Source organism: Leishmania mexicana, chromosome 13, assembly GCF_000234665.1.
Source record: "Leishmania mexicana MHOM/GT/2001/U1103 complete genome, chromosome 13".
Taxonomy (NCBI): domain Eukaryota; phylum Euglenozoa; class Kinetoplastea; order Trypanosomatida; family Trypanosomatidae; genus Leishmania; species Leishmania mexicana.
Window position 1 is genome coordinate 275,483 of NC_018317.1, and position 12,843 is coordinate 288,325.

Below are 12,843 nucleotides of genomic sequence, written 5' to 3' on the forward strand. Positions count from 1 at the left end.
TATGGTTCGCGTTGGGTAGGTTGGTGGGGCGCACGTGCGCGCGCGCGTCGAGGGTTGGTAGGAGGTGAGGCGTGCTCGCGCAGTCACCGCACGCCCTCACCAGCAAGAGACAAGGAAACAAGCATGTCCCCCTCTCTGCCCTCCTGACTCGTCCTCCGGGGTGTCTCGCGAGTCGGCGCGCAGGCGTTCCTGCCAGACGAGAGTGAGAGGGAAGAGAGGGGGACGTTCGATGTCTTGATGGCGAGGGAGGGCTGAGTGGTGGTGGTTGGTGAGTGTCGGGGCGGGGGGGGGGGAGGGGGAGGTTCAATCAAAGAGGGACACTGTGCGAAATTTTTTTTTTGGGGTGAGCTACCGCTGTATGCGTGTGCGCAGGTGCGAGGCACCCCATGCCCACTGGCGCACACGCAACACACTTCGCTTCTGCCACCCCCCTCAATCCCTGCGCGCAGGCTTTGTGTTGTCGACCCCCCTCCCCCCCAGTGTAGTGCTGTAAAAGCGTGCCGCCGCACCTCCAACGTATACGTGAACTCACTCAGTGGTAGTGGGACGAGTAGATGTGAGCGTGATGGTGTTCGCGCCACTGTACGTGCGGGCTTGCGCTGGCACTACCCCCCTCCTCCTCCCGCCTGTGTATCACCGACAGGTAATACACCTGCGCGTGTGTGCGGTGTGTGTGTGTGTGCGTGCTGTGTGTGTACGTAGGCGTGCACGTGTGAGTGAGTGCACTGTGTGTGCTGTGTGTGTGTCATCGCAGTTACGACGAGTGTCCATGGAGAAAGCAAAGTACGCGTGCCAAGTGCCGAAAAAGTGTCGGCCACGACACCATACGCGTGTGCCTGCGCGCGTGAGCGGGGTCACTGTACAGTCGAAAGTCAGTTGTAGGAGAGATGGATCGAGAGAGGGAGAGAGGGAGGGGTGAGGGGGAGGGGTTCCCTAACGCGCTCGCACTCTCTCAAACTCCATCGTGCAGCCGTCCTCCTCCTCCCTTCCCCCCACCACCTCTTCCACTGGAGTACACATGAGCCCACTCACCCACACACTCACACACCCACACACAGAGAAAAGGAAAGCACGACTGCATTACGTTAGGAAAAGCGTCAGCATCGCGAGCCACAACGTTATGACGGCGGGTGAGAGCGAGAACGCGCGCGTGTGCGTGCATGCGAGACCGACGCCGACAGACACCCGCCCAAAAAGACCCAAAAAAAGTAAAAAGGGGAGCAATCAGGCTCCCCAGACGCAGACACACCCACACTCCCAGACACGCCGTGCACGCACGCCCGGTGCCGCGCTCCCCACACCCTTGCACCGCGTTGGGTGCATGCGAGCGGGACACCTAAACACCTAAACACAGACATATACACAGACAGAGGGGAGACTTTCGCTTTCACGGCGAGCTACTCCACGACAGAGATACAAGCGAACCCACGACGCGCACGCCAGCGTCCATCAGGGACGACGGACGCTGGCCCTTCGCCCAACGTACATACTTCCGCATTAGATGGAACGACTAGAAAGCACAGTGATCATACAGCCGCCCTATCACCGGTGCACCCAAGAGCAAAAACACACAAAGAAACGGGCCCACATGCGCCACATCGTCGTTCCCTCCCGCGCCCTCTTACACCCCATCACCGCGAGGAGAGAGGGAGGAGGACGGAGGACGAGGAGGGGGAGGGAAAGACGGCTGCACAAGACAGTGAAGCAAGGGATGAGAGAAAACAACCAACAGGGAGGGGAGGAGCCAAGTAACGCACAACGACGTGATCATCGCCACACACCCACACCCACATACACACCCACACATACACACCCACATACACACACACACCCGAAAAAAAAGAAGGAGAAGTAGAGGAAACAAGCCAAGAAAAAAATGTTCTATTCGAAAATGCCAACGCATCGGCCAGCCGACTCCCCCTCTTCTGCCCACATGTCCACCCACGCACACGCACACGCACCCTCTCCCTCCCTCCCCCCCTTTGTCCAGGCGCTGCTCCTGTGGCCACCTTGACTGTTGCCGCATCCGGTTAATTTTGGCCCTTCACGGGAACGGGGAGACGACGACAGCGGGAGCGCGACGGAATCAAGGAGGGTGGGGTGGGAAATAGATAGCGGAGGCACCGAACAAGAGGGGTGGCGACCGTAGGAAGGTGGCGGCGACAGCATGAGGCGGGGCGGGGAGTGGAAGAGTCTCACCGAGGCATAGCAAGAGAACATACGGAGCTGAGGACCACACACACACACAGGCGGAGACGTGCGGCTCCTGTTGATGCCAAGTGTGGGCGAGTGTGTGCCTGTGTGTGGTTGTTGGGCTGCGCGTAGGGTGAGGGAGGGAGGCAGACGGCAGCGTGGAAAGGGAAAGTGACCAGAGTGCGCCCCACAGCCGCCTTTCCGCCATACGGGCACGTCGGCTCTACTGTTTCTTAGCGCGCTTCGTTGCCTTCTTCGGCGCTGCCGCGCGGCCACGCTTCTTCGGCGCCGGCTTCTTCGCCTTTGACTTCTTGGCTTTGGCATCCTCTTCCTCCTCTTCCTCCTGCTGCTCCTCATCCTCGGCGTCGGCGTGCTCCTCTTCGGCGTCCCCTTCGTCCTCCGCCGCCGACGCCTCCATCACGTCTGGCTTAGCCTTCGTGTTGCTTGTGGAGCTGCTGCCGCTGGCGGACGAGGAGGAGCCATCGTCGTCGTCGTCGTCATCATCACTATCGGTGATGCCAAGCTTCGCCGCGACATCACTTTGCGCAGGCGTCTTGGAGGCCTCTGCCGTCGCCTCACCGGCACCCGCCGACACGGCTTGGTGGTCCTGTGAGGGGCTGTTCACTATCATGTCCGCCAGTGACGGGTTCGCGCTAGGCTGCTGCTGGCTGCTGCCGGCCCCGCCCTGCGTTGTGGTGTCGTCGTCCTCGTTGTCGCTGCCAATGTCCTGCGACGGATTCGGCTGCGTGTTGGGCGCAGAGGAGGAGGTGTACATCTGACCTTGCTGCGATAGCTGCTGCTGCCGCTGCTGACGACGCGCCTCCCTCTCGGCAGCTGCCTCGGCGCGCTTTTTTTCACGCTCCTCGCGGTGCGCCGCCGCCGCCGCGAGGCCCTCCTTCTCCTTCTGCTCGATTTCGTCGATAAGCTGGTGGCGCTGCGCCTTTGTCATGGCCTTCAGCTGCACATGCCGCGCCGCGATCAGCTCCCGCAGCTGATCCTCGTTGTGGTGCTCGTGGAAGCAGTTGGGGCGCGAGCAGTAGCCGTAGATGAAGAAGTGCGTGCAGATCTGTTTTGGGAACAGCTCCACCGGCTTGCTGCCCTTCACCTCCTCGAAGGACGCCTTCAGCATCAGGCAGATGCCCTTCTTCCCAAAGACGAACTTCTTGTCCTGCAGGTCCGTCGGGAAGGGGTGCTCACGCAGCCACACCGTCATGTGTGGGCCCGGCATCGTCGCGATCACGAGCTGCTGCGAGGGGTTCATGTACACGGTCTTGATCTCCTCCGGCACTGTGACGCCGTCGAGGTTGATTGGCTCCGGCTCGTTGCGCACCGTCGCGCCCATCCGCGACTGCTGCTGCGACTGTGAGTGGCTACCCATGCCGCGGCGGCTGCCGTACATGCCGGGCTGCTGCGGCATCATCATCATGGGGTCGCCGTAGTTGTTGCTGCGGCGCCCGCTGCCACCACGCGCGTTCGGGTACATTTGGCCGGGGCCGCCACCGTACATCATCATCTGGTCCATGCCGTAGGGGTTCATGCTGTTGTAGCCCATCATCATCGGCTGCTGCTGCCGAGGCATCCCGCCCTGCATCATCATCATGTTCTGCGAGTAGCCCATGTTGTTGCCGTAGGCGTTACCGTGCATGCGGCGATCACCACGGCCGCGGTCGCCGCTGTAGTAGTTGCGGCCATCATTGGTGTTGTAGCCGTAGGCGCCGCCGGTGCTGTTGTCCTGGTAGCCCTGACTGCTCGCGTTGCCGCCGCTGATCATACGGGGCTGCTGGCGCTGCTGCTGCAGCAGCTGCGTGAGCAGGGCTGCCGAGTCCATACCTCCGGCGGCGCCTGCATTATTGCTGCCACCGCCGTAGCCTGACGTGGACGCGGACGACATCATCAGCTGCTGCTGCTGCTGCTGCTGCTGGGAGGGACTGGACGAGTAAGGAGTCGGGTAGGGGTTCACTTGCTGAGGCTGCTGTTGCTGCTGCTGAGGCTGTTGCTGCTGGTGCTGCTGCTGCTGCTGCTGGGCGGGCGAGTTGTAGCAGCGCTGGAGAAGGAAGTTTTGATCCTCGGCGCAGACACGGCGGAAGTCGTTCACCGCCGCCAGCACCTCATTCGGCGTCTTAGCGTTCGGGTTCATGGCCGCCATCTGCGCGTTCTCCACCACCTGCACCGCGTAGTCGAAGAGGTAAAAAGATCGAGAGAGTTCCATTGGCGTCACGTAGTTCAGCATGCACACGGGCTTCGTCTCGGTGGGCGAGGCCGTGTGACGCGGCACCCACAGGGTGCGCCCGTTCGAGATATAGAGAAATATCTGGCCTGACATGGGGTCGCGCGAAGGAGGGGCGGCGGTGAGCGACGGAGGTGGCGGGAGGACGGAAAGGAAACCAACAAAGGAAATGACGTAGGAAGAGCGTGCGGGAGACGGCGTTGGAGGCAGCTACGAGTGAACCGCAGTCATGCACACACACACACACACATACACATACACATGCATATACATACAGCAGCAGCAGAGCAAAATGCAGTATGCCCATCACACATCCAAGCACAGGGGGGGGGAGAGAGAGAGGGGGAGGGGGATGCAAGCGCCCGTGATCACGGAGCGAGAGGGAGAGAGCGGTGGAGGGAGGGGTTGGGGGAAGCAGCAGGGGTGCGGGAGAGAGAAGAGTGCCAAGATGGCGTGTCTGTCCCGTGCAGCGACGCACATGCAAGCACACGCACGCCGACGCAAACACGCGATGAAAGGTCGTGGTGGTGGTGGTGGTGTGCAAAGCGATGTTTGTGTTTGTGTGTGTGTGCACCCATGACAGACACATTGCCAGACTTCTGCCTTGCCACCGTCAAAGGTGCAGAAGGGGAGGGGTAATGGCGAAGTATCGCGTCGCGTGTGGGAGCAGATGCCCACAGAGAGAGAGAGGAGTGAAGCATGCCTGCCCATGTTGTCCCGTGTGCGCCGACGCACGGGTGTGTCCGAAGGGACCCCAGCGGCCGGGAAGGTGAACTGCACACGCCCCCCCCTCCCCCCACACACACTGGGCAGAGGTGAACAACGGCAGATGCGGACACCGAAAAAAGAAAAAGAAAAATTCCGCCAGGCCTGGCGGTGCCATACACGCGCCACGCATCGCTCCGCCTTGTCACAACCCTCACCTGCCCAGGACGTGCTTCCACGTAAGCGGTGATGGGTCAGAAGCACGCAGACAAGCCGCCCAGCGGAGAAGGCGCAGGCGGCGATTCACATGGAGGGGGGAGGAGGGGGAGGAGGAGGAGGAGGTAAGGGCGTGTCTACTCACGTATAGTGGATGGCCTCCTCCTCCCCCGCCATTACTATCCCGTCCATGTACTCCTCCGGGCTGTCGCCGGCCGGGAGGGAGGCAAAGTGCACGGACGGCGCGGTCGTTTCGAGAATCACCTTTCCATCTTCGCCCGCGCTGCCATCATCGGGCTGCTCCGCCTTGACGACACCATTGTCCAGCTCCAGGTTGAGCTCTGCTTGGCGCAGCTCGGCGGACTGCACAAGTCGGGCTTGCTCGGCGTCCTCAACAGCGAGGCGTCGCTCCTCCAGCGCCGCCTGCTCCTGCCGCAGCTCGTTCAGGTCCCTGATGCGCGACTGCCGACGCAGCCGCACCTGCGTTTCGTACTCGACGATATGAGCGACAGCCTCCTTGCCGCACCGCGACAGCAGCTGCAATGTGTCTTCCATCGGTAGTTTCACAAACGTGACGTGGTTGAACTCGTAGAGGAGGCGCAGGTAGCTGCCCAGTTGCTTGTGGTGGTAGGTGGCTAGTTCTTCGTCTTGACGGACCGAGGCGAGGTTCGAGGGCGGTGGCGCGTGCTCGTTGACAGGCTGCCCTGGCACCTCCTCGCCCTCTGTGGCAGGATGAGCATCGCTCTCGGCGCGCCGCCGGGCTTCAAACAGGGCAAACACATCGTCGTCGCCATCGCCGGCCGGGCCACGATTATACTCGCGGTGGCCGAGCGCGCTCTGCAACTGGCTTTGCAGCTCCGTCTTACGCACCATCACACGCGCGCGGGCCGCCTCGATGCCGTCTGGAGGGTACATCAGAACGGGATTGCGCGCGACCATGGCGTGCAGGCGACGGAAGCCGTCTTCGCCGTACACAACGGTGCGAAAGCGGTCCAGGCCGCGAATATCGCGACCGCGCTTGCGCGACCCTGCGGCGACAGCCGGGCCGTCAAGAAATGGGCTCGCGGCGCTGCCCATTCCGACCTCGCCGAAGAGGCCGGCGGATGTGGTGGCCCCGCCGCCGGATGGGTCGACCGTCATGGGCGGGTGGCGCTCATTATCCCGCTGCTTGAACATTGGGCCTCTCTTGGTCGGCTCTTGGAGCCTGTCACAACGCCCCCGACGCGCGCGCGCGTGCGGTGTCTCGCGTTCTCTATGTGCAGTGTCCGTGCTTCAGGTTGCCCTGTGTGTGCTGCATGCGTGCATCCCGCGCACCTCTGCTCGTGTCCGTCAGCAGCAGCAAGCGGCAGGGGGAGCGATGATGGTTCTGTACGATGTGTTTGACGTGTCTCGAGCTATACAAGTGTACAGCGCGCGCGATGGGTACGCGCATGCGTACGTGTACGCATGTACATGAAGGTGCGCGGCAGAGTAGCAGAGGGAGGAAGGGGAGAAGGAGCATGCGCGGATGGACACACAGGAGAGAGAGAGAGAGAGAGAGAGAGGGGGGACTGCCGCCTACGGAGTGACACTTCATGACATCTCTTCCACATGGCGCCAGCCAGGGTGGATGCACAACTGAACGCACGCACGCGCACGCGTACCTCTTGCGGTCATCCTGCGTCGACTTCGCAGTTGAGGGGGAGGATGAGAGGGTGGTGGTGGTGATGGTGGTCACGATGTGTAGTTACTCGCCACGACGCGAGGAAACCCAGCAACAACATCAACGGAACGACGGCTCGAGAGCGCTCCATACAACGCGCGCTGTGTTGCCACGGTGGACTGTGGGGGAGAGGGGGGAGAGAGAAAGCGGGCTCGCGGTGAGGGAGAAGGCAACAGGTGGTAGTGCTTCGGCAGCGGCAACGCGATCATCATCGCCTCTATTGTATCTGCTGCGCCCTCGCCGTCTCTTCGTCCTAATGGAGCTTCTTGAGTTTACTTGGCCGTCTTGCTTTTTCGAGGTGCCGCCGCGGCTGCTGACTTCACGGACCGAGTGGAGGCGTGCGCGCCGCGTGGGCGTTCAGACGGAGATGCGGCGTGCTTTGACGCTTTGGCCTGCGACGCCGCGGCAGTCGCGTCCGCGCCGCGACGGTGTCGACGACGCTCGCCGCCTTCTTCCTCACCATCGGCCACACGGACACGCTTGCGGCCTCTGCCGGCGGCAGTGCTCTTCGGCGCCGACGTCGACGCCGCCGCCACCCCCGCTGCTGCCGGAGGTGTGCCGATGCTTCGGAGGGGAAGACCATTGCCCGGTAGCGCATCCTCCGGGCGCAGACTGGGGCCTTTCACTAATCCCGCGCTCAGGAAGTTCGTCGTGCGATTTATTTGCTGGATCGCTAGCGCCGTCGTGCGATCCCGTGCCACGGCGCGCACGAACGAGGTGGCGATACGGGACGGATCTTGCAGCAGCACGACGTCCGGCAGTCGGACTTGTGCCGCGTCGTTGTCGACGCCGTCATCGCCTGGCTCGCCACTCGTGCACTTTCCTGGAGAGGCGCTACGACATCCTCCAGCGCTGGAGGCGGCAGAGGAAGCAGACCCAGCCTTCTTCCGAGTGGCCGTGACGTCACCTCGGTGCCCGCGGTCGATTTCATCACCCAAGTGCTGCGCCCCCTCTTCGTCTGTTCCCTTCACACCTTCAAGGTCACCGCCGCTGCTGCCACCAGCTGCTGCCGCCCCCAACACATCCCCATCCGCAGCGGCAGCTGCAGCTGCCGCTGCGGAGCCGTGCTGCCCGAGCAGCCGCCCCATTTCGCTCAACGGCACTGTTAGATGGTGCAGCGGGTCCGTCACCATAACTTCGCTCGTTGTGACAGTTGTATCGTCGTCCTTGTCCTCGCCTGTCACTCTCTCCGAAAAGATGAGGCGCTTGCCGAGACCGACGAGCAGACTCTCGCGACGGCGCTGCGCACGCTTCGCGAGCCAGGACGGGTGCGGGGCCAGGTAGTTGTACTTGAGCCCCAATTGTTTCGCCTTCTTCTCCGCCTTGCGGCGAACCAGCTTTTCGGCGATGAGGTCGATTGGGTGCGGCCCTTGCTGGTACCAAGCTAGCTTCTCATCCATCAGGTCGTGCAGCTTGAACTCGCGCGACTGCTCCTCTGCCTTCCTCTGCGCCTCCGTCACAGTCAGGTGAAGAAAGTCACGTCGCTCCTTCCGCGTCATGCCGTCGAGCTGCAGCCCGCGCTGCTCGGCGTCGTGCATGGCGCGCTGATGCTTGCTCAACACGCTCAAGGGGTCTTTCTTGGCCATGAGCTCGCGCTTCTGGGCCTGGCGGCGCTCCAACTCCGCCTGCTCGCGCGCGTCTCGCTCGGCGCGGCGCTCAGCTGGGGACGAGAACAGGTACGAGAAGCTGGCATGGCTGGCGATCGCCCCCACAGGGATGCCGTCATCGTTCACTTCCACGTCGTACCCGCTACCATGCGCACCAGCAGCTGGCGAGGACGATGGCGCCGCCTCACGCGCTACCAGCTGGCGCTCAATGTCGGCGGAGGCCTTAAGCGCCACGCCGCTAGTGCCATCCCGCAGCCGCTTGAGGTTCACCCCCGACATGAAGCTGCTCCACTCCCGCTTCCACGCATTCTCGTCCTTCTCCACCACGGCGGCGTAGCGGCCGCCGCGCTTGCCGCCACCGCCGCTGCTGCTGCTGTTGCGTGGCATACGTCGAGCACAGACCTCTTTAACGTGTGCGCGTGTGTGCACATGGCAGTCAACGCCGCCGACAACGACATGCATGTTACGTAGTCACATGCGGCACCGATGATTTTTTGGTCCATGGCCAGCGACGTTGTTCGCCAGCCAGTGGAAGCGGGCCCCACCCAGAGCGATCGCCCGACACAGAGCGGCCGGGGGTCGTGTGTGTCGGCGCAGGCGAAGAAATGTGAGAGAGAGGGAGAGAGAGGGCAGCGAAGAAAACGGGAAGGATTTTGGTGGCGCGGCGGAGGGTGGTGGTGGTGGTGTTGGTGAGGGGGGGGGGCGGCGTGTGCGCGAGCGCGTTTAGAGGGCCCGGAGGCACGCGGATGCAGCTGTGATGGTGACGCACAAGCGGAGGAGGAGGAGGGGGCGGCAGCGGCGTTGAAGAGCAGCGCACCCCCACCTCTTCCACCTACCGGTCACCCACGAAGACATGCCCGTTGTTGCACTGCAGCCTTTCTACTCACTCTCGCTTGACTTCTCTACCTTTGGTGTGCACATTCCGTGCGAATAAATCGCACTCGGGCACCCTGCACATGCTCTGCGCATGCAAGCGGGATCCGTATGTACGGGTGGACCTCCCCTCAACAAGGAGCAGACCGTGGCATCACACACACATGTGTATGTGTATAGCATCGAGGGATGCTGAGGACGGGGGAGAGGTGGGGAGTACATCTGGGGGAGGGGGGAGGAGGAGGAGGACAACGATTCTCGGCACATGCGAACCACATAACCACACGCAGAGGAAAAGACAAAATGCTTTATATTGGAGATGCCCATGCGGGCGCATTACACCTCACCGTCCACGGGAGACTGCCACCGCCCTCCTCAGACACGTCACACACCCCACACATGCCACCGAGGGCTCTCGAGGAGAAGCGAAGCGAGAGAGGTTGGGGGGACGGTGCAGGTGCGGGGCGAGTGGAGAGGTGCGAAGCAGAGAAGCTGAGCCCTCCCTCCCTCCCTGCGCCTTTCTTCGACAACGGGGACATCTTCGCCCTGACAAAATCCTGTGAGGCAGCAGCCTTCTCCAGTCGACGCCTCCTCCTCCCCACCTCTCGGTGTTTGTTTCAGCCCCAGGCATCACGGCCGGTAGGGTGAAGGGGGGGGGGGGGGGTGAGCGGGCCGACAACGGCGTGGGCGATAGCGCCGTCGGACCAGACCGGATGGGCACCGTGGAGACCCCCGCCCCTCATGCTGCGCGAAAAAAAACGTTGCCTTGAGCACACTCTTGCTTTGATGGTCTTGCTGCACCCGCTCGATACCGCTTCAGCGCACACGGTGGAGGACTTGAGTCACCGAGGTCGCCGCTCGCCCTGTGGGGGTGCAAAGCGTGGGAGACCCGAAGGCGGTCCCGGTAGCGGTTGTGAGGCTGCGGCTGCCCTCTTCAGCGCGAGGCTGACACTGCTGACGCGAGTGGGGGGATTTGAGCGGCACCGGTACGCGGCCACTGGCATCTCGCACGTGCCGGAGACTGCCACTTCCGCTTCCACCATCTGCCGCGTGGCCGGCTTCATGGCACAGCTCTGCAGCAGCAGCACTGACAGCCGCGGCAACGTCTGGGCAATGCGCAGCAGGAACGGCAGGGCGCTGTCGGTCAGCGGGTTCCGTGAGAGGTTCAGGTGCTCCAGCGAAGGATGGTAGCGAATAGAGCGGAGGAGCGGCTCAAGCGCGCTATCACTCACATCATTGTTGCTGAGGTCCACCCAGCGCAGCCGGTACAGCCGGGGCAAAACGCTCTCGGCGAACGCCGCCACGCCGCGGTCGCCGAGGTGCAGCCCTCCCAAGTGCATCGTCTCCACAGAGCGGTCTTTATCGATGCGCTTGAGGTCGTCGAGTACCGTGCTGTTTGGCCGCACGTGGTGCGCCAGACAGCTCGCGAGGTAGGAGCTCCGCAGCGGCTGTGGGTCCGCGATGCAGAGCTGCAGACTCTCGCACGACTGCAGGACTGGCATGACCTTCCCGTTCACATCCTGCTGGAAGGCGGTGAGGGCGCATTTGGGTTGCTGCGCAGTTCCTTGGTCGTACTCGCGGGTGAAGACGACGCCGAGAGCATCGATGAGCAGGGCCATGCCGTCCATCGCGTAAAACTCCCCGTAAAGCGCCTCCAGCTCCCGAAGGCGAGCTTGCCCCGGCGCTGGGGCGGCAAACGTGTCGTTCGGGTCTTCACCAAGTACCTCTGCGACCAGCAAATCGTCCTGCGTCTTCACGGCTGAGCTGCTGCCAACAACTCTGTCCCCTACAGCCGTATGCGAGTATCCGCGCACGCCTGGTTCGTCGACATCCGATGGGGGCGTAGCGGGAACGGGCGACGTGCTCTCGGTAGGGTTGCGCTGCTCCGCGATTGCCGGCGCTAGCTGCGGCGGTGCTTGGTGCTGGAGGGGATGTTCGGCTGAGGTGATGGAGGACGCCTTGCCACTAGCTTTCCGTGTCAGAGCGGCCCCCGAGAACAAAGAATTCGGGCCACCAACACCGCTTCGCTTGATGCTGCCGCCATCTTCATGCCAGCTGCATACATCTACACCACTGGCACCTTCCCCGCCTGCCCTGCCGCGGCCCTCAGCCGGGTTGTCCACGCTGCTCGCCACGTTCGGCGGGCTGCAGCAAGCACCCGCAGAGGGGAGGTGCCCGAAGGACGACGACGACGCCGCCGCCGGCTGCTGCTGCTGCTGCCGCGACAACCCATCCCCGTTGCCGCCGCAAGGGTGGTCGAGCTGCAGGTACCCGTTGTCGGGGGACGCTAGATACGGGCGGCTCGGCGGAGCTATTGGTGGCCGTCGTCTGGCAGCTGCCGCGTTACCGCTGTCCACCTCGCCTTCGCGGGTGTTGACACTGCGCATGCCTGCCGAAGGTGGGCGCCTGTACGGTGGCCCAGAGTGATGCGGCTGCGCACACAGATTGGTGAGGTTGCCGCTGTGGTTCGCGGCGGGGGGGGCCGCCGCAAATACGGAACCGCCGCCACCGCTCGTGCCCGTGAGTCGTCCGTTTGACATCATGGACGAGTTTGGGGTACGGCCAACGTAGAATGCCGTCGACGAAGCAGCGGCTGCGGTGTTGTGGCCAGTGTGCAGGGAGGCATGGCTAGCGCCACCGCTACTACTGTTGATGCTGCTGCCGCTGGGCAGCTGCTCAATCATGGTCTCCAGCCGGGGTGATACGTTCACTCCTGCTTCGTCGAGCATGCGCTTGGACTCCTGCAAGAGTGCCTTGAGCTTCGCGAGAAACGACTTCGCCACGACGCCTGGCACCAGCTCCATCTCACCCGACAAGCACAGACACAGATCTTCGCGCACCAGCGTCAACAGAACCTCTAGTGCCCGCTGATACTGCTCGCACAGCAGCCGGTAGTTGATGCCACCGTTGAGACAGCGGCATAGGTCCTCGGCGACGATGTAGAGCTCTCGCTCTTCCCAGTACGGGGCCGGTCGCGTGTGAGGGAAGACAATGGATTCCTTCGGAGACTCGTGCGGCTGCGACGCTGCAGCGCCGCCACCACCACTAACGCTGCCGCCGCCGTTGACTGAGATGCCGCTAACGATCGTGCTGTCGCCTAGGATGGAGTGCGAGTTGGGTGGTGCGAGGATAGCGGGGTCACCTGGCGACCCGAACGGCGTCATGGCCGTACGCCTACGCTGGTACACTTCGTAGCGCTTGTTCAGTGACTGCATGATCGTGTCGAGGCTTGCCACGCCGGTGTGCCCGACACCGCCGTTACGTCCCCCGAAGTCGAATAGCTCATCTTCTTCGTTTATGGACATCCTCGTTAGCCTCAC

The 12,843-nt window shown here is 63.0% G+C and overlaps 4 protein-coding genes across 4 annotated transcripts; all 4 read right to left on the reverse strand.

The window, feature by feature from the left end:
- Window positions 1-2,416: 2,416 nt before the first annotated feature.
- Window positions 2,417-4,516, reverse strand: LMXM_13_0880 (conserved hypothetical protein; the record flags this gene model as incomplete). Its single annotated transcript, XM_003873240.1, has 1 exon — window positions 2,417-4,516. One exon carries the CDS (start codon window positions 4,514-4,516, stop codon window positions 2,417-2,419), a length of 2,100 nt encoding a protein of 699 aa, XP_003873289.1.
- A 966-nt stretch (window positions 4,517-5,482) lies between these two features.
- Window positions 5,483-6,517, reverse strand: LMXM_13_0890 (conserved hypothetical protein; the record flags this gene model as incomplete). Its single annotated transcript, XM_003873241.1, has 1 exon — window positions 5,483-6,517. The coding sequence occupies one exon, from the start codon at window positions 6,515-6,517 to the stop codon at window positions 5,483-5,485; it is 1,035 nt and encodes a 344-aa protein (XP_003873290.1).
- A 798-nt stretch (window positions 6,518-7,315) lies between these two features.
- On the reverse strand, window positions 7,316-9,037 carry LMXM_13_0900 (conserved hypothetical protein; the record flags this gene model as incomplete). Its single annotated transcript, XM_003873242.1, has 1 exon — window positions 7,316-9,037. The coding sequence occupies one exon, from the start codon at window positions 9,035-9,037 to the stop codon at window positions 7,316-7,318; it is 1,722 nt and encodes a 573-aa protein (XP_003873291.1).
- Window positions 9,038-10,365: 1,328 nt separating this feature from the next.
- On the reverse strand, window positions 10,366-12,828 carry LMXM_13_0910 (conserved hypothetical protein; the record flags this gene model as incomplete). The annotated part of the gene is made up of 1 exon (XM_003873243.1): window positions 10,366-12,828. One exon carries the CDS (start codon window positions 12,826-12,828, stop codon window positions 10,366-10,368), a length of 2,463 nt encoding a protein of 820 aa, XP_003873292.1.
- Between the last annotated feature and the right edge of the window lie 15 nt (window positions 12,829-12,843).